General features: G+C 45.5%; 2 protein-coding genes across 3 annotated transcripts in view; one reads left to right on the top strand and one right to left on the bottom strand.

Annotated features, from left to right (window-relative positions):
• The window catches only part of LOC104325370 (aldo-keto reductase family 1 member B1-like), a 236250-nt gene that overhangs the window by 48470 nt on the left and 166348 nt on the right, over positions 1-21432 (top strand). The window lies entirely within an intron of this gene.
• On the bottom strand, positions 1388-19731 carry USP18 (ubiquitin specific peptidase 18). Of its 2 annotated transcripts, XM_069807796.1 has the most exons (11): positions 19481-19730; positions 16483-16678; positions 15305-15401; positions 12161-12306; positions 9801-9880; positions 8834-8980; positions 7906-8001; positions 6724-6894; positions 5635-5766; positions 5120-5169; positions 1388-4592 (listed from the first exon to the last, which is right to left on the bottom strand). In XM_069807796.1, exons 2-11 carry the CDS (start codon positions 16649-16651, stop codon positions 4547-4549), a joined length of 1134 nt encoding a protein of 377 aa, XP_069663897.1. In that variant the 5' UTR covers positions 16652-16678; positions 19481-19730; the 3' UTR covers positions 1388-4546. The 2 variants fall into 2 exon arrangements, with proteins under 2 accessions (XP_069663897.1, XP_069663898.1); XM_069807797.1 differs by lacking the exon at positions 5635-5766 and having other exon boundaries at positions 19481-19731.

Below are 21432 nucleotides of genomic sequence, written 5' to 3'. Positions count from 1 at the left end.
CCCAGGGGGCAAAAAAGGCAGCGACTGCCGGTGACAGAATCTGCGTAGCCAACGTTAAATCTGTTGGAAGAAGGTGCCTCTGATGACCTAAAACTACCGCCGTTCCCCTGCAGAAATATTATCACAGGATTCACTATTGGAGTCTATCAGACACAACAGATTATCGTGATCCACAAAATTATCAGTAAAGCCATTATTATTAAAATTACTAGTAATGCTAAGTCCTAATATGATTTGCACATCTCATTGTAGTTTAGAGTAACTGCAGTTTTGTCAACCCATGTTTTTTAATCCATATTAGAACAGGTCCTTTTCTGAAGGTCTTTTAAATGTAGACCTCACGTGCAGCATTTTCGTGTAAATACCAATGATAACTAGTTGTTGATAAGTGACTCTTGTAACTTAAAATGAAGCTGGAAGTAAAGTACCAAAAAATTATTTCTCTCTTTCATGTATAATTCGGGGATTTACAACATATTTAAGTTTTAGAGATTATACATGTGTGTGATATATTTATTATATATATTACAGATATTTAATTTTTTCTATTTTTCTATGTGTTTCTCAAAGGTGGGGAATATCTGGAACTGAGGAGGAATCTGTCAGAGATGAAGCAGAGAACGTGTATTTTGCTACTGCGCCTTCCCTTAAAACATGGCAATCTCAAACCAAACAAAAAACAGAAAGGAAGAGTTACCAGGACCTACAATAATCTCTCCACACACATACTCTTGGCTTTATCTGGCTTTTCAAAGCCCTTGATACCTGTGCTCGGCTTCATTTGCATAGTGGCTGATACACAGGACAAATAATCCCAACTCCTTTGCGGTGGCTCTATGGTGGAAAGTTTTTTTCTGGCAGAAATCCAGGTGCTGCTTTTCTGTAGCCAGCCCCTGGGCAAGGTGGCCTCCAGGTTATAACTGGTCTCCAGGTTATAACTGTGTATCAATCCACTAACAATGAATCCCATGCACTTAGCTAAAAGTGGTTCTTGGGCAGTTTATCCAGCCTACAACTGAACTTTGCTGTGGACACAGAGGCAGCCAAGGTGACTTTTTGCAAAAGCAGCTCAGGTCAGGCAAAGTTTTTAAATCTATACGCAATGCAGTTTGCACTCCCTCCTGCTCCTTCCATGGCCCATCAGGATCTGGAAGCAATATAACCTTCCATGTGACAGCGAACCTGACAATAAACCCACTGTGCCTCCAGCATGAGGGCGAAGTGCCCAGGTTCAGCCTCATTTCCCCGGATGTTGGGAGCTAAACATTAGCAGTAGCTCTAGCCTGAATACTTAATCTGAGCATACAACCTCTGTGCATGTGGCCTGTAGCCTCCCACCTGCATTTATGGTGTTTAGGAAAAACAGACCAAGAATAATCCACAGGACTTATTTTCTAGGGAATTTATCCCATACTACTTTATTCAAAAAACATTGACTACTTTTCATGGAGATACTGACTGAAAAGATTCTTAATATATCTCAGCAATTGCTTCCTTGATGGGTGATATACCTGGAAGGTTATGACATATTTGAGGCATTTTTCATAAGCATAGCTTGTTTTTCAATCTCAGGTTATATCAAATTAGAAATGTCTTGTCAGCCTCTTAACCCATTAACTTCTCAATTTCTGGAAATGCACAGTCTTTCAGCTACTTCACATATGCAAAGTGCTGGATAAAGCAGACAGGAACTTGGTTTTCTTACTCACCCATTGCAAGGTGCTTTAGAAAGAGTGTAACGCATTCCCAAAGGTGAATAGGCTGAAAACTCCTCATCTTGGTGCCAAACAATACACTGGGATTTTTTTTAATGCAGAATGAACAGTACAAATACAAGAGAGTTGAACAGAAAAAAGGACCTTGCTAGTACAATGCAATAAATACCTGCTAGTTCATAAAAGTGTAATTTCACAGCTATGCTCCAAGCTCTCTCAATTCACCTTCCACATAGCAACAGAAAACGGACATGATTTGGGAACTCCATTATCAAAATAAAATTAGGTTATATATAGCTGCTATTATAACTACATTAGTAATTTTAAAATGTGCTCAGTCCCACAAAAATACCACCCTTGTAAAGATACAGTCAAAGAATATGCTACACTAGAAGGTACTTTTAGATCTCAAACTACTGGAATCACTGATCCTTTCACAGACGTACCACAATGAGTGCTTTAAAAGCATCACAACCAAAGTTTTTAACTTTCCTCACAGCTGAGTCTTGTCATGAGCTTTCAGAACACTCTTCTGATTGTCACGTTAGAAACCTTCCTTCCCAGCTCTCTCTACATTTTGCCTCTGGCTGTGTGGTCTTGCCATGGGAGCACAGGCTGAACCAACAGCACAAAGTGACAGGACTCAACAGATTTAAAAATTACTTTACAAAATTGTTCTCTCCAGAACACTTTCTGCTTGAGGGACATTTCCACTTCATAGGCAGAGAAGGAAGGGAGAGAGCGAGAAAATTCCAGCTGGCAACTAGCTGGGGTACTAAAGGAAAATCCCAGAAGTTCAAGCACATCAGGGCATCTCACTTCTCTTATCACAGTGTATGGCCTGTATTGTGCAAAATCATTAGCTAGCTTCAGAATCTCTGTTGCTCTGTATTGGGTTTTGTCCTGGTTTCAGCTGGGATAGAGTTAACTGTCTTCCTAGTAGCTGGTACAGTGCTATGTTTTGAGTTCAGTATGTGAAGAATGTTGATAACACTGATGTTTTCAGTTGTTGCTCAGTAGTGTTTAGACTACAGTCAAGGATTTTTCAGCTTCTCATGCCCAGCCAGCGAGAAAGCTGGAGGGGCACAAGAAGTTGGCACAGGACACAGCCAGGGCACCTGACCCAAAATGGCCAACGGTGTATTCCATACCATGGGACATCCCATTTAGTATAGGAACTGGGAAGTGGGGGCAGGGATTCGCTGCTCGGGGACTGGCTGGGTGTCGGTCAGCGGATGGTGAGCAATTGCCCTGCGCATCATTTGTACATTCCAATCCTTTTATTACTACTGTTGTCATTTTATTAGTGTTATCATTATCATTATTAGTTTCTTCTTCTCTGTTCTATTAAACCGTTCTTATCTCAACCCACGAGTTTTACTTTTTTGTCCCAATTTTCTCCCCCATCCCATTGGATGGGGGGGGGCTGAGTGAGCGGCTGCGTGGTGCTTAGTTGCTGGCTGGGGTTAAACCACGACAGGTTTGTGTGGCAAGGTTTTGGCAGCAGGTGGCTACAGCGGTGGCTTCTGTGAGAAGCTGCTAGAAGCTTCCCCTGTGTCCAACAGGGCCAATGCCAGCCGGCTCCAAGACGGACCCACTGCTGGCCAAGGCTGAGCCCATCAGTGACGGTGGTAGCACCTCTGGGATAATGTATTTAAGAAGGGAGGGGGGGGGGGAAGACACCAACTGAGGAGGAAGGAGCGGCAGAGACAACGTGTGATGAACTGACCACAACCCCCATGCCCCATCACCCTGTGTTGCTGCGGGGGGAGGACGCAGAGAAAATTGGGAGTAAAGTTAAGCCTGGGAAGAATGGAGGAGTCAGAGGAAGGTGTTTTAAGATTGAGGTGTTTTTTTTTTTTCCTTATCCTACTCTGATTTGATTGGTAGTAAATTAAATTAATTTTTCCCAAAGTTGAATCTGTTTTGCCCGCTACAGTAATTGGTGAATGATCTCTCCCTGTCCTTATCTCAACATTGTACTCTCTCTCCCCTGTCCAGCTGAGGAGGGGGAGCGTTAGAGCACCTTGGGTGGGCTCCCGCCAGCGTCAACCCACCACACCTATACAGGAAAGAAAATGCATATAAATGCCTGACAACATGCTAAAACAATAATCATCTGCATAAATATACACAAACTCAACTTGTAAATCAGAACTACTACAATAGCTCCTGATTTAAAAACACTTCTTTATGCTGACACCAACTTTCAAACACATCTCAACCCCTGCAGTGATTAATTTTCAGGAAGGCTTTAAGGAGAAAACATCACTGGTGCATGTACCATAAGGGTTCTGGTCCTTGTTCCAGCTGTTTCACAAGACTTTTGCGGTCCCCTAACCAGCTTGCCAGCATCTAACATGGTGCTAAAAGGGCAGAGTAAGTCTCAAGCTCTTACGGTCTTACTGGCTAGGTATGGCTATCACAGCTCTCCAGCCATACCACGTGCCTCCCTGGAACATCATGCAGGCTTTTAGGACAAATGCTTCCCCTGTACTGCAATCTAGGCATCAGCATTAAAGCAACTGGTAAGTCAGCAGAGACAAGGACTAACTTTACTAAGTTTTAAGAGGAAATTAATATATAGAATCACATAAATACCAAAAATATATGAATATATGAAAGAAAAAGTTTCTAGCTGCAGATCCTTTCTCTAGCTGAGTCTCTCCTGCACTTTTTTCATAAATAAATGTGAAGGCAGAGGTCGCTGACTGAGTGCAGAACGTCTTTCTTGTGGAACATTTGTACACATCCACACTGGCACAGAGGTGCTGAGCTCCATGGACAGTGCAGAGCTTCCTGAGGCATTCTGATACTCCTGGATAAGGCTACTAAGGATGTTTTTTCATGTAAATCAAGAGATAGGCCGTTTCTCCCCTGTGGAAGCAAACAAAAAGCAAAACAAGATATACGTTTGAAGATCTAGCTTGCAAGTAACCTCCCGGGTTTGCTCCTGCTCAGCTTTTTGAGGTTTAGGTCAACTGAACTGGCCCTCTCCAGTGTTTCTGAGGCAGCACACAAAGCTGACTCCCTGGCAGCACTATAGCTTATAGGACGGATTATCTCCCTCCACAGCATTCTTATGATGCATCAAAACAAAAAGCATGGAGGAATCCTGATTGACGTATCTAACTTCAGTCAGGATATAGGGTTCAAGTGGCAATCGTAAGTAACAAGACCACTCCTGCAGCCCCATTTGAGGCTACTCAGTAATCCTGCAGGTATACTGGTATAGTCATATACAGTTGCATCAAAGTAACCAGAACACAGCAATGACTCTTCCACTCTCGCATCCCCAGTACATCCCAGGCAATATGCAGTTCAAACCATTTGTCTTCTCTCTCTTTGCTACCCTCATTCCAAACCCCAGACCAGCATTAGGTAAAAATGATGTGTTTGCTTACCAGTGGAGGTTGGAATGTCCATAGGTGCATTTAACATCATCCCATGATACCTAGAGAAGAAAAACACACAAGAGAAGGCTGGTAAAAACTCTTAAGAGATGGACATATTGTGATACCAGCACAGCAATTCTCCTAAGAGTGGTAGAAGTGGCACTTGCAGGAACTAAACACCTTTTAATAAATCAGTTTATTACTTTTACCCTTCGAGGAAAAACAGTTCCTTTGCCTCTTCTGAATACATACATTAAACAGATCTAGAGTACATGAAGTAGGATATAGAGTGAATGGCTGCTTCTGCAAATTGCAAACCAGAACTTGAGGCCTTGTTTGGTACAGAAGCTAGAGCCGCTTTGCCCTCAGCTCAGAGTATGCTGTAGCAGAGGAATGAGGTGCACAAAGCTCTGCAGCTTCAGTTTTCTTTCCCGGTTCTCTTTCATCAGCAGTCAGTCAGACTGAATGAGATTCTGGAGGAGTGTCCAGGAAGCTACAAAAGAAATGTGGATTTGTCTCCTCACCTGGCAAACCTCAGAATCGTTGAAGCAATACCATTTACATTCTGTGAGACTTCGAATATAGGCACAGTAGTGTCCACAACTAGCTGATCCTGAATGAGCAACAACAGCAAAAAGCTCATACTTCCAGGCAGCCTGTGAAGAGCCACAAAGAGTAACTTTCAGTGCAGCAATTCTCATTTGCCATTGGCTGAACAGAAGCAGCAGCCAGGACAGCAAGAATGTGCATTTCATAAGGAAAGAGGAGAAAGATTAGAATGGCCTTGAGGATCCTGCCTTTTTCGCTCCTACCCTCAGAGTTCTGCCTGCCAGCTATCGGCTAGCAGCCTCCCTGGAGATCACAGGAATGTGAAAAAGGAAGTAAGACAGCAAAGGGGCAGCAAAGGGGTTATACTGCAGCCAACACTGCACCAGTGAGGTTTTGCTGTTGCCACACTTTCCCTTGTTATTTCTCAGTAAGGGGAACAGATCCACAGTGTGGCAGATCACTCTCAGCTGCTTGGCAAAGCTGTTGTCCCCCTGCTAATCTCAACTCTGTGGCAAACAACACTGCATGGGAAACTGCCAGGAATGGAGTTCCTCTGTGTTGGACTGGTGACCTCTGCAAAGCAGCAGGTCTGCTGCTCACTGAGGCCACCTTGCCCTGGAGACTGAACCACAGGACAGAAGTTGCCTCTAAGACACTGTTTACAATGTCTGGATTTGGTCACCCAAAGGAACTGTGTTTTCATCTTTTCTTTAGTATATTTAGAAATGGAAGGAAAAAGTTATGCTAAACACTCTCAGAAAAAAAAAAAAGGATTGGGTTTTTTTTTTGGTAAAGCCTGGGTTTTGTCCTTATGGCAGAAAGCTCCATTTATAGTGCATTTGGTGATTTAATCTGAGCACAGAAAGTTGAATAATTCCTGAACCAGTTAAAACCATGGGATGTGAGACAACACCAGGCACATATAAAGCCTGAGACATACATTTTTAAGACAGGTGCTTTGAACTGAGGCAAGTACTGGTGTGATCTCTTAAGTTTTTATGAGACTTGAGCAGAGGGGAGAAGAGAACCTGCCCTTTTTAAACAGGGCATTAGGAGTATCTCACCTTTTCATTGTCGTCTGCTTGGCACTGATTTTCTGTCAAGACTGCATTGAAATCAAGGTCTTGTGGGAAAGGCAGATAGTGGCTAAGCTTGTGAATATCCGCTGATTTTTCGAAGCAGAAGCGCTTTAGGTGTATGGTCAGAGTCTGCGGCAGATGGACTAGCTTCATGCTCTGTAAAGCAATAAATACTGCAATTGAAAACTAAGGAACAAAACCTGGGGAGGTGGGGTGGAAACAGCCATTGCCACCCCATGAATGTAGCATGGAGAACAGTCAGTGCTACAGTGAATGATTGCCAATTCCACCAGACAGCAGATGCCAAACCTTTTTATTTCATCTGCACACGAGACACATACATGTAACAGAGCTGTGATAACCAAGTTTCTGAACTTCAGCATGATCAGTACCCAGCCTTGGGTGTCTCAAGGGCTGCTTTGTTTCTCATCTGCTTTCCTAACCCTAGGCTGGTAGCCCTAGGTAGGTGAGGAGAGGCAAGCCTATTTCCTTGTGACATGTGGCCACTAGACCGCTGTGAAGGATGCCAAGCTGACAGCTCATTTCTTTCAGCACTGCCTTTGTTGATATTGCTGCTGCTGCCATGATTGCCACCAAGACAAATGGATGCATTGTGGCCTCAGAGGTGGCCCAATGGTGAAAATGTTGTGGAAAGTCCCCTCCAAGCCTTCAGCTGACGCAGTCTCCCTCACACACCTCTCTCTTCAATGCACTTGCCTCTCCATGAAACAGCTAATTCATTGGCTGGCAGAGACCAATACTGTAAAAAATGGGGAGTCCAGTGGAGAGCAGGGAAGAAAGGGAATCACCCTACAGTATCCTACTTTTATGTATATGCACAGGTCCAGTAAAATATTCTTGTCTACCCCTGGAACTACACAGCAATGTAAAGCCCCACAGTGGAAACTCAGCATAAACCATCAGAAGCTTTTCTGCTGGTACAGAAATGCTACATCCCTTGGTGACTTACATTAAAACCCATGAAAGCATTCTTTCGTTGCTAGAGCTACATCTACAGTAGGGAGATTCCTACAGGAAAGATGCTGACATTGCTGTGCTGACCAATCTTTGAGCTGTTGATCTCTTAAACTGATACAGCTGAATCCTTTCCCCACCCTTCCCAGTCCTAAAGGGAGTAAGAGACATGGGCAAATAATTCTCCGTTACCTGCAGAAAAGGTGTTTTCCTTCCACACTGTTCACAGAAACACATGTTGTGGTCAGTCAGCTCTTCTGGATGGAAAAAGTATTGCAGACAGTCCTCCTAAGAAGACAGAGGGTATTTCTTTCAACTGAATTCCTTCAGGCTGGATTTCTATTTCTACTTTGTTTCACAGGGTACAAGCAAACAGCAAAGCTAGAGAAGGTATATTTTATTCAAAGGACAAAAGATTGCCTAGCAGCCTAGAAAAAGGTACCCCATTTTTGCTACCTGCTGCTGTGATTACATTAGTTGAAAAAAATAGAGTACCACATTTTCCACAAAAAAAGGTTTTGATGCATAAATGTCTTTTATACTGACTTCAAAGCCTTAGAGGTTTTGAAAGAGGCTCCTCTAGGACGAAACAGTATAAAGTGGTCAGAGAATAAGTAAGGTCCAATGGTCCCCTGTCACCCGAAAAATCTGCTGTCTATTTCTGGCAGCACCTACATAGCCACCATCATTTCTGTACCTGGATATCAAACAGCAGTACTGATTTAACAGTAAAAGAACACTGCACTGGGCAAATGTAGTGTGTCTGGCCAGGGATTACAAGTTATCTAGGGCACCTCACTGTTGTATCTAAGATCTCACAGGTACACATCACTGTGTAGTATGAGTTTGAGTCTTACAGAGTATTTAGTCAACACTCTTTTTAGAAAGGCAATTCAAGGACTTTATTTTCCATTCCCCAAATCAAAAAATTTTTTGAGAAGTTTAGAACCCCTCAAAACAAAGAAGAAATGTGAATGAGAAAAGATCACCTCAAAGTCCCAGACACCCTACAGAGATTCTAGATGAATCCCAGGAGACACCAGTGCTGCAAGGAGAAGCCTCCCACAGTGAACAGAGGGGAATCTTCTTCCCAAGGAAATAGTGCTGCCACTGAACTTACCAGAGTCTTCAGCACGTGAGAACTGGAATCCAACACTGGCAGTGGAAGGGTTAACATGCTGCTGTTCCTCTTTGATTCAGAAGAGCATTTCTGACAGGCCAGGTGCTCCTGTACACAGATAGTGTACAAATCATTCAGCTCTTCAACCTGGAGGGGTAAAAAAAGGCCAAAAAAAGGTTTATGAAGAACACAGCTGAGTTATTTCCCTCTGTGGGTGGGAAAGCCCACATGGACATGTTACTTCATGCAATGTTACTGCTTTAAAGCTTGAATCCAGATCTGACATTGACTTATGGGGACAGGGCACTTCCCACCATTTAAAGGAGAACAACTCCTTCCCCTCATTCCCGAGCAGATGGGAAAGACATAGCCTATAACAAGATCAGGCAGTTAAATGTCTGCTTTGATGCAGAATTTTACTGTTTTGTTTGGACCAGCAATAGGAGCCTTTCTTCAGTACAAATAAAACTATGACAGTGGGTTGAGGATGAGTCACTTTGCTCTTACCTTACACAGCTCCCCTGGGAGGAACTGTCATATTCATAACATACTAACAGTGACTAATTATAATGAAATGCACATTCAAAGAACAGAGGAGCTGTGTCAAGACACACCAATAAATGCTTACATAAATTTGGGAAAAAAAGAAATGCAAGATAACTAAATTCAGTGTTGCAAAAAGATCAATCTTTTTGTTATTAATCAGGTCTCCCACTAGAACAGAGACCCTGGCATGCCCTAAGAGTAGGATAAACAAAAGTTAACTGTGATTCAAAATGTTGAAGCCTATGAAACCAAGATTCCCTCTCCCGTTTGAAAGATGTGAGGAAAGATCCAAATAGGGGATAGTTTTAAGAATTTCATTTAGGACAATTGTCAATGAACAGGATTCTTCTTCAAGAAACAGAGTAAACCACACATGACAAGGGTCAAAGGACCTGGTGTTCATTTCAGTGACCATCCTTACCAGCTGTGGCTTTTTCATCTGCCTCTTTATCAAGTTCCAGAGAGTCAGAAAGAGCTGGGCAGCATCATGCTGCACAAACACTGGACAAACAGAAAACACAACCTCAATCAGTATTATGAACAGCACCAAGCACAGACAGCAAAGGGAGCTTTATTGTCTCCCATTAGATCCAGCCTCTTGTTCCCTTGCCACTCCCTGCCAGGAACAGAGCTTAGACTGGAGACAAGCTGCAATGTCTCTGTGTGACCTGAGCAGGCAGTGGGAAAAGATGGGAGGGCTTGAGTGCCCCATTGTACAACCCAGTGCAAAAGCCATGTCCTTGTCAACAGATGCAGGGCCAAGAGTATACTAAATACCTATTGGATGATAGGGCTCAGATGTCTCATTGAGTTAAGGGTTGCATTTATTTGAGTCCTTCTTAGAAACAATACAAGGAAGATTCTGTTCTCTTTTTCATCTTTGTTACTGCACAGACTTGTCTCTCCCATCCCCTCACTAAGGCTGTAACACTATGGAGTCCTGAGATAAAAATGACAGGGAGGTCTATCCATACGTCTCATACACAGAATGGTATAAATCCCTTGACCCCTACTCAGGGAAAAAGCACACAGCTTCAGGACAGGAAGCCAAGGATGATGCAGTAACATTACGCTTTGCCTTTCCACTCCGGCTAAACTGGGACATTAAGAAACCTAAGATGGTGGGATACAGCTCAATGCACAGCTTGCTTAAAATGGCTCAGCAGAGAATTGCTTCAAGATTGAATTTGAATTTTTCTGAAGAAAAGGAGACTGAGGGGAGACCTTATCACTCTCTACAACTACCTGAAGGGGGGTTGTAGTGAGGTGGGTGCTGGTCTCTTCTGTCAGGTGGCTGGTAATAGGATGAGAGGAAATGGCCTCAAGTTGCGGCAAGGGAGATTTAGGTTGGATATTAGGAAAAATTTCTTTACTGAGAGGGTTGTCAGACATTGGAATGGGCTGCCCAGGGAAGTGGTTGAGTCACCATCCCTGGAGGTATTAAAAAAGCACGTAGATGGGGTACTCCAGAACATGGTTTAGTGGGCATGGATGATGGTTGGACTCAATGATCTTGAAGGTCTTTTCCAACCTAAATGATTCTATGATTCAATTTGGGGGGCGGGGGGGGGGGGGGGAATCCACATCCTTGACTGTGAAGAACTGATGCTTTCAGCCCATGATGAACTCCAGACTTAGGAACTGGGCACAACTACACATAGTTTAGCAAAATCTTGATATTTCTGGACTACCTCTATGCTTGATCATAGGTGAAACAAATTTTGTGGAATAATCCATCAACCTGAGGTGGAATTGTTTTCAACTTCCCTGCAAGTCTGCAGGTACTGACTTCAGCTGGGTTCTAGTAAGACTACAGACATCCCTGACTAAATGAAGCTCAGAAAATATACCTTTCCTTATGTCTAATAGCACATCTGTAATCCAGGTAAAGCACCAATCACTGGGATATAGGACGTTATGAACCACACCTGAATTTTAAAGCAGAAAGGCAAGGTGGGAAACTGTCAAGCTTTACAAACTCTCTTTGAACATCTCTCTTTATTTGGAAGAGAGAAGGCAGAATGCAGAGCCATTAAGTCTCAGGGGGAAAAATAATGCAAACAGAATATTTGGGTTATCTCATGTTGCTCCTTAATATAGGTCTAGGCTGGCTACCATCTGTCCCATTCAGTGCTGTCCTGTTTTGGCTTTTATATGATAAAGATAAGAGCATTTGGATATACCATCTGTATTTGTACACATAAACAGACCCTCAGCATCCCATTGTCACCGGGAATTCGTGCATTTAACAATCTCTCTCCTTTAGGACCCTTCCTGGGGGGGGAGGTTAAGCCAGCAAATTCTTCTCTCTGCCCTTATAACAAGGAACAGGAAGGATATGGTTTCTATCCTTGGGGATCTGGGTGAACTCTATCTTTTCCACATGATCCTTTCCTTCTAATAAGAAACAGCAGCTGTTTCACTATTATCATGCCAGTATAGCAAGACAAATCAAGCTATAAGCTGTCTTCCCTTTGCCCTGCACAGCCCTTGCCCTCTGGCCAGTATCAGCAGCTGAGTCTTCTAGCAGTCTGATAGTCTTCCCACCCTTTGAACATCAGCAAGGATATCCAGTAGGGACTTTTTTCCTCTCTCTTCACAAGTAAAACACAGCATCTCACTCAAAACTGAGAGGCAGCTATAAAGAGCACTACATCATCACTAACTCCTCACATTTCCGAATGTCTAAATGAGATGTCAGAGTCTGCACTGCTTGTTAGTGCTTGATAATTAACATCCGTGGTCTGCAGATAGAGGTGGGGATGAGGCGGTGCTGCTTACATTTCACTCTGTATACTGAAAGACAGCAAGCAAGGTCTGTGGGAGAAACAGCTTTCTGCTTGCCGCACTGCATCTGCTCCAACAGCAGGAGCATTTGGTATGGGACATTCCTCCTCTTCTGTGCAGCATGTGGTGGCACTGTGATCCTATGAAGAGAAGAAGCAACACAAATGGTAATCAAGCAGTACCATGGAGAAATATGAGACGTCATACCTGGAGGAGCAGAGGTGGATAGCACAGATAGCAACCCAAAAGGAAGCAGAATGGACATGTTTTCAGCAAAAGAAGGAAAAAAGGGGAAGCAGACACCTGCACTAGCTCATCCCACAGAGCAGGCTGACAGTTTTAAAGTAAAAGGCCACAATTTTAACTTGGCCTGTGTGCTGGTTTTGGCTGGGATAGAGTTAATTTTCTTCATAGTAGCTAGTATGGGGCTATGTTTTGGATTTGTGCTGAAAACAGTGTTGATAATGCAGAGGTGTTTTACTTACTGCTGAGCAGTGCTTACCCAGATCCAAGGCCTTCTCTGTTTCTCACCCCACCCCACCAGGGAGTAGGCTGGGGGTGCACAAGAATTTGGGAGGGGACACAGCTGGGACAGCTGACCCCAACTGACCCAAGGGATTGTATTGGGTTTGTGTGGCAAGGTATTGGTAGCAGGGGGGTTACAGGGGTGGCTTCTGTGAGAAGCTGCTGGAAGCTTCCCCTGTGTCCAACAGAGCCAATGCCAGCTGGCTCCAAGATGGACCCGCCGCTGGCCAAGGCCAAACCCATCAGTGACAGTAGTACTGCCTCTGTGATAACAGATTTAAGAAGGGGGAAAAAAAAGTTGCTGTGGCACAGAAACTGCAGCTGGAGAGGGGAGTGAGAACATGTAAGAGAGACAACCCTGCAGACCCCCAGGTAAGTGAAGGAGGGGGAGGAGGTGCTCCAGGCGCCAGAGCGGAGATTTCCCCTGCAGCCCATGGGGAAGACCATGGTGAGGCAGGCTGTCCCCCTGCAGCCCAGGGAGGTCCGCGGTGAAGCAGATATCCATCTGCAGCCCGTGGAGGACCCCACGCCGGAGCAGGTGGGTGCCTGAAGGAGGCTGTGACCCCGTGGGAAGCCCATGCTGGAGCAAGGTCCTGGCAGGACCTGCGGATCTGTGGAGACAGGAACCCACAGAGCAGGTTTTCTGGCAGGACTTGTGACCCCACGGGGGACCCACGCTGGAGCAGTGTGCTCCTGAGGGACTACATGCCATGGAAGGGACCCACGCTGGAGCAGTTCTTGAGGAACTGCAGCCTGTGGGAAGGACCCACGTTGGAGAAGTTTGTGGAGGACTGTCTCCTGTGGAAGGGACCCCACGGCGGAACAGAGGAAGAGTGTGAGGAGTCCTGCCCTTGAGGAGGAAGAAGCAGCAGAGATGATGTGTAATGAACTGACCATAACCCCCATTCCCCATCCTCCTGTGCCACTGGGGAGCCTAGGTAGAGAATTCGTGAGCGAAGCTATGCCCAGGAAGAAGGGAGGGGTGGGGGGAAGGTGGTTTAAGATTTGGTTTTATTTCTCATTACCCTACTCTGGTTTGATTGGCAATAAATTAAGTTAATTTTCCCTAAGTCGAGTCTCTTTTGCCCGTGACAGTAACTGATTGAGTGATCTCTTCCTGTCCTTATCTTGACCCACAGGCCTTTTCTCTCCCCTGTCCAGCTGAGGACGGGAGCGATAGAGCAGCTCTGGTGGGCACCTGACATCCAGCCAGGGTCAACCCACCACAGGGATATTCCAGACCATATGACATCATGCTCACCATATAAAGCTGGGGGAAGAAGAAGGAAGTGGGGGACGTTTGGAGTTATGCATTTGTCTTCCCAAGTAACCGTTACACATGATGGAGCCCTGCTTTGCTGGAGATGACTGAACACCTGCCTGCCAATGGGAAGTGAGGAATGAATTCCTTGGTTTGCTTTGCTTGTGTGCAGCTTTTCTTTACCTATTAAATTGTCTTTATCTCAGCCCATAAGTTTTCTCACTTTTACCCTTCTGATTCTCTCCCCCATCCCACTGTGAGGGAGGTGAGGGAGCAGCTGCGTGGTGCTTAGTTGCAGGCTGAGGGTAAACCATGACAACCTGTTCCTGAACAAGGGGCAAACCGAGCAGGACCTGAAGGGCTTTCTGGGCTCTAGAAACAACATTAGTTACAGCTAGTTTCAGAGCTATTCTTGCCTCCCACCTGTTCATGCCTTCATTCTCAACATACCCTCAAAATTTCATGGGCATATATATCATAATGCTTGTATTTCAACTATATGCCAACTGGAAAGTTCTTTATCCTCCCTAAATTTATTGGAGTCCACAGGTTTTTCTAAGTCTTTCTTCAAATAACAATGGTAACCTACTGTCCACGTTATTTAGCTTTGCCCATTTATGACACTTTTCATCTCTGCATGTCTGTAACTTGTCTTCTTCCCCCTCCGCACACTGGTGAGTGTGTAAGAAATTTGGAGAAAGGAGGACTGAATAGGAATGATCCACTTACATAGTTAAAGCTGCAGTGAACTGAATAAACTGAAAACAAATCAAACCAGTTATTAGTGCAGTTGGTAGGAAGGCAGAAGTCCAAATCCTCCTCACAAACAAGTAGAGAGCACAGTCAAGCAAAACAAAATAACACTGTGTATTTGCTATATGCAACAACACTTACTCTATCAGGTGTTAGCCAGGGCAATCAGAGGCCAGAGGCTATGGATCACAATATGTTTAAGTTTACATGCTTAAAGTTACAAAATTAATAGTGGATATGGTTTGACACAACACATCTTTTATTTATAACGGCCTATGAGTATACCTGGAATAAAATCATATCCTGTTACAGAAAAGAAAGATATGAGTCATAAAGACTCAGTTCAAGACTGCAGCTTACTGGTGTGCAAATGATACATGAATCAGAGATGACTAACAAGTCAGAACACTGCAACTTCTACCTTTGCAGGCCCTAGTCTATATTTGACAGACACAACAAGGCAGAGAGCTTGCTGAGTGAGCTGAGCTTTACTAGCACCTTGGTGATCCAAGCCTTCAAATGTACATCCCGTATAAAAAAAGGAAAGGAGACCACAGAGCAACAATGGAAGTATCTCAGATAGTTCAAACAGGTGGTACCTTCGAAGTATCCCTGTGAAGCGTATATTCATGAGGAACACTTGGAGCAGAGAGTTCAGACAGCAGCTCTGTCCAACATTGTACAGTCCAATAGCTTCTGTAGGCAGAGAAAAAGAGGAAGTGAGGACTGGAGATAGATAGGTACAAGAAAAGAAAGTTAAAATTATTTGAAAGTGGCAAACTCCTCTTGCACATCTTCAGCCATCCAGTGTATAGGCCCAGCATCTTGGTCAGACCTGAGAGTGTTCAATCTATCCTTATGTTGCTCAAGCAGATAACGTTTATTTTTGTTTGGCAACTGACAGGAAAAATCCAAGTAAGCCTGGATTATGATACTCGGATGTCTCCCAGTTCCTCTATTTTCAGTCCTCTCATAACACACCTAAACATAAAATTTAAAAAGTCAGAAGTCAAAGGCTGCCTGTATGAGGGTTTTTATTCAGCCTTTTACACAGCCACGCCTAATAACATAATGAAGAGCTACATGTGGGACCACATGCTAGTTGTCCATCACAAAGGCTTCAAGTTTCCCCTTCAGCCTACCTCTGGTATTCTTTGTCTCACTTTCAAAGAAAGGAACTAGCCTGAGAGAAGTGGAAAAAGCAAGTCACAGCTGTTCACACTGCATCTAAAAAGATGACATATTCTGTACCCCAAAGCAGTATAAGTAACCATGGTCAGAAATTAGAAGGTTTTCTTCTGAAGTCATCGCTGTAGGAAGAGAGGACGTGGAACAGAAACTCAGAACAACCCTGAAACGCATACAGTTGGTGGTAAGGGTGGGCTATAGCTGGGACAGAACAGTATGTACACCTGAAATACTGATGACAGCTTTTGAGAGGCCAATCTAGTGATGGAGCAGAATAACTAGGGCCTAGTCCATGGTTTAGCAAATCCAGAGGCAATGCTGGTTGTATTTAGAAAGAGACAGGATCAGCATCTAGACCTTTTCAGCTGCATTGGTCAATTTGAGGACTTAAAACGGGAAAAAGCTCCGAGATCCTCATGTAATCCCTTCCCGAAAACTCAAAGTGGCTACTTGGCAGGGCAAAATGAGAATCATATGTATGTTCCTCAGTGAAGAGGTAAAGAATAGGAGAAAATGAAGCCTAAGGACAGAGAATGGAACAGCAGGCATTAGAAAATATGAGAGTGAAGAATAGGCAAAACATTATTACCATTTTTTAAGTCTGCCACACCAAAGACTGATGTTAGCCTCTGGTCTTTGGCCTTTGGTTCTTTGTCTTCCTCTTTATTATTTTGTACTTCTGCTTCTGCCTTCATAGTCTCGCTTAGTGCCAGCTCTAGTTTCTTGCTTCTTTCTTGACGTCCACTCCTTTGTCCCATCAACAATACTGTACAAAGACAGATGGACTGCAGAAAGATACAAAAAGGTCAGAAAGAGGGGACACACCCAGAAACCCAAGATTTGTCTTTGTATTTGATATTTTTATTATGAAAAAGCTGGAATGTCAATAAACTTAGTAAGATTACTGTGACGGCATTTGGTATATTTGAATTAACATGGGTATTGTAGGTTGCAGGTTATTGGCAAAGTAACAGACATGGAGCTTGACAGCAATTGCACATCCTGTCTTCCTTTTGTGGCTAAATAAATAAAAGAACCTTCGATTCCACAGAAACAGCTCCACCAAGCCAGGGAACTCCAGACATCCCTGTTCAAGAAAATTTGGTAAATAATATGATTAAAATTGTCCAAATCACAGATGTTGCAAAAACTCCTCTGTTCAGTAAAAGTAATGTTTTATCACCCAAACTATCCCAAGTATTCAAAAGGGCAAATTTCACCTTCTCTAGCCTTTTGAGCTGATAAGCATTTGTTTGCTTTCTGTACTGGGCTCTCTGCATTGCTTTTAAGTGCCTTAGTCACAGCTCTACTGTGCCACTTTGGGCTGTAATTTTTAAAGGCATTTAAGCACCTAAAGATCAGTTTCTTTTTATGCTCCTTCAAGTGATCACAGTCAAAGTAATTGTTTAAGCAAGAGAACCATTATAATGCCCTGATTTTCAAGGGAATATTGAACAGACTATTACTCTGACAGTCTTTTATGACTCAGGTACTAGCTCTTTAAATAAAAGTTGAAAAAAAAAAAAAGAAAAATCACTAAATGAAAGCAAAGTAAAAATACACAAGCAAATGTAACAAATGTTCAAAACTAATTACACAAAAATGAAACTTTTTAAAAGCCCACCTCCAACAGGGAGGCAGAATCAGAAAAAAAGGATATGCTTAGGGAAGCATTCACGGGGTGCGGGGGGGGACACGCAAAACACCTGCTCAAAAATTATTATTTTACAAATATTAAACAGCACATAAAATGAACCTAAGGCCAGGTGCTGAAAGAATGAATAAAAGCTACCAAGAAAGGGAAATAAGCAAAAAAATCCTGGTTCTGCCTTTCACAAAAAGAAAATCTTTGCTTTAAAAGCATGCCATTTATATTTTTCAGGTTAACTGTGCCTAATAATGTTAAATATCAAAGTTTCTGAAGATTCAGGCAGGGAAACTAGAAATACTTCTTTTTTTCCACTAATTATTACCTTAAAGCTTGATTATACTTTTTTCCCAACTGTACTTTTGATTGTTTTCTTTTGAAGATTAATTTTGAACTCTAAGTGTCATAGACTCAGATTCACTAAATATTGTCAAATTTGCTGAGGAGTTTTATTTGGGGGGGGGGGGGGGGGAAGTCAGACATTCAAAGATAGACTCAAGAATATTGCTTTTTATATCCAAACCCAGTTATTAGAACAGCTGTGCATGAAAAGACAAATTGGAATCGATTTCTTCCTTGGCAAAACAGAGTCTGAACTCACACTGTCTCTCCCCCTAGAAATGATTTAACGAGGCATTCAGGTTTCTGAAAGCTGGAGCCAGCTGGAGCCGGTGCCCACCTTTGCTTGTACTGTGAGAGCCACTGGGTTTAGTCGATGTAATATCAGCCAGAAGGCAAGTAATGCTCACAGCCAGTAGGGATGCCAAAGGAGACGGAAAGGAGGGGGAGAAACAGAGCAGAAGTAGCTAAACAATAGCTAGGGATGTACCAGGGATGAGGTGAACTTGCAAGACACAGCTTTTGGCAGGAGAGGTAGGATTAAGGCTGGAACGAAAGAGCAAGCTCACGGCTAAAAGGTTTTGGGTGACTTGAGAAATAGGTAGAAAGCTATTAGGGTAGGAAGGTGCAGTGGGATACAGACATGGGAGGATTTTGGTCTCTGGTTCAGTGAAACTCTCTCCCAGGCGCCCAGACACTACTAGCAGGAACCCCAGTGCAGGAGCAGGGACAAGAACACAAATTCCCAACCCTTGCACAAAACTGCCTCATTTTGGCTATCAGAAATACAGCATTCATAAGATTTGCTCTTGACCTTCCTTTCCCTGTATAAATGTATAAAAAAACTGGTGAACGCGCATAGGAATTGAGGAGCAGGCTCCCCGCTTGCCCCGGATTCCGCCTCTCTCACTGGAGAAGCAGGGTCTCTTCTCGGTTTCCGTTGCAGATCAGGCGTAGGACTCGGTACTGCTCCCTCAAGGTACGTGGCTTAGCCGAGCCAAGCGACCACGCTAGCACTAGGCAGAGAAAAGGTAGCGGCGATACCCTCCTCATACACTCCACCCCGTAACCATCGAGCCCTCTCACTCGCCCTCCCTCAGCCAGCCCAGCATCTCCCCTTTCACTCTGGCCTGCTCCACAGCCTGTTTGCCCTCCCGAGACATTGGCCTCTCACGGCAAACCCCCAACGGTCCCTTCGCACCCCAGTACCACAGTCCCCGAAGCCTGAGGAGGGCCACCACCTCTGTCCCTTGTCGCCCCTTCCCCGCCATCATCGCCCCTTTCCCCTCACGGGTATCTTGGGGAGCAAGCGGCCGGGGGGATGGTGCCGGGGCGTGAGGTGGGCTGCGCGGCAGTGGCCCTGGGGAGGAGATGGCCGCCCTGAGGTGCTCCCCGAAGGGCTGCCGCAGGGACTGGAGCCCTTCACCGCCACACTTCTCTCGGACGTGACTGAAATGAGACTTCCCACTTTGCTGTCAAACTACGTGTTTGTTCGTCTCCCTTTTTAACCTCTCTTTTTTTTTTTTTTTTTTTTCCCCCCTCCGGGTGCACTGTGGCTCCGGCTCATCCCATCTGACAAACCAGCAAAAAGGTTTCTTACCAACTCCCGCAGGACCAGAAAGCGCTTCGAGCCTCGGCGGTCCCTCACGTTCGCACCGCACCTGCTGACGGGCCCGCGGGGGTGCGGAACACCGGCGGCGCGGAGGAGCACCTCAGCCTGGCGGCCCGGACCAGCCCCTGCGAACCGGGAGGGCCGCCGGCAGCGAGCGGGGGGAAGCGGAGGGCAGCGGCGAAGCGGCTGCCGTAGCGGTGCTGCCGGGCGGAGCGGGGCTGCCTCGCCGTTTTCCTCGCCGGCTGCGTCAGAGGGCAGCAGCGCCCACTCCGCCGCCTAGTTTTCGTTTCCCGCTCGGGCAGCGCGGGAACAGAAAGTGAAACTCGGCCCCGCCGCGGCCCGCCGCCAGGGGCAGCAGCCGCGCCGCCTCAGGCCTGCCCGGCACCTGGCGGCAGCGCGGCCCGGCCGGGTGGAAGAAGGGCGGCCGAGGTGCCGTACCCGCTTTGCCTCAGGGGCTGCCCGCTCGTCTCGGGGGGCCGCAGGCCCGGGATGAACTGCGCTGACACCCAGCTGGGGCAGCCGGTGCCTGCGGGGAGGCGGCGGCCCTGCTCCTCTGCCGCCTCCCTGCCCCGCTCTGCCGCCTCGGCCTGGTTCAGACCGGTTGCTTCTGGGCAGACCCAAGAGTGGGCTTTAAAGGGAGGGGTGAGAAATTGAACTCTGCAGGAAAACGCGCCTCTTCTGTGGCGGAGGCAGTATCTCGGGGGGTTCGTTCTGCCCGGGCTTCGCGTCGTTGCTCGTTACCTCTCAAAAGGAGACGTGTCTTCGGCCTGGCGTTTGTTGGGTTTAGCCACAAAAGCAACAGGAAAGCCGAACTCTTGTCAAGACCTACAGTAGCCTATCCAGAAGCAAGAAACAGCTCATTTAAAATAAGCCCAAATAAGCAACTGGCTTAGAAACATAATCCATGCGGCAAATTGAAAGGGTTGGCAGTTTCCTGTCTGATGGTGGGCTGCAGCGTGCAGCAGAATATATGAGTGGCTGCACGCCAGTAAACGAATATTGCAGCACCAACCCAAACTGTGAGATTTCAGGCCCCAATGAGTCACCTCTGTCCCAACAAGCGGAAGTGCTTGGGTGGCCGCTTCTCCAGTGCATGTGTCGGGTTTCCAGGCTTTCCCCTTCATCTTGTTCCTGGGCACCTGCAGGAGGAACAGAGAGGCACAGCACCCCGTAAAGGAGCTTCGCTTCTCAGAGGATGGCTACTGGCCCAGCTTTGCTCCACTTGAGGAGGTGGGAGGGTTAAAGGTGAGTGATGCTGCTTCGCAGAGCTCTGCTGACTGGGGAAACGGTGTGGATGACGTAGGGAGTCCTGCTATGCATGTGAAATAGATTGAGTCTCTGGGTCCCCAGAAGGGAGTAGTCCGCTGTGTGATTTGGCAGGGCACACCTGCCTACCCTTTATGGAGGAACTCCACCTGGGTCAGAGACACCACGTCCTTTCCTTGCAGCTGCCGCCAGAGGGTCCCCAGGGACAAATTCAAACCCTAAACCCTTCCTCTCTTTGCCTGTAGGATTGGTTTAGCAGGACATGAGGGCTTAGTGAGGGGAAAGGCATTGCCCCCTTCCATGGTCTGTGCAGAGCTCCTGATGGCTTCCATCTCCCTTTCTTTGCTCCCTAGAAGCTCACTGATGTCTTTGGGGCACCCCTTTGCCCCTCAGAAAAGCCCATTCTATGAGCTGCTGACAAACTGCATTCGCATGTGCTGTGCAGAAGCCTTCAGCTGTTGTCTCACTAAGTTACTAAATTCAAGGAATGTTACAGAAAAAACAGGTGTGGGGAGGAAAACTACAGCTTAACATAGCCCTTGACTTGCAGGCTCCTTCCTGTATTATACAGGCATTTAGTGGTTACAGAAGGAATTTAGGAGTTGAATGTGGAAGTCCTTTATAATATTTCTGCAGCAAAGATGTTCTAGAACGCATTAAGTGACGTAAGTGTT

Source organism: Haliaeetus albicilla, chromosome 19 (genome assembly GCF_947461875.1).
Source record: "Haliaeetus albicilla chromosome 19, bHalAlb1.1, whole genome shotgun sequence".
NCBI lineage: Eukaryota > Metazoa > Chordata > Aves > Accipitriformes > Accipitridae > Haliaeetus > Haliaeetus albicilla.
The sequence above is the reverse complement of the archived record's forward strand: the minus strand, read 5'-3'. Positions and strand labels throughout refer to the sequence as shown.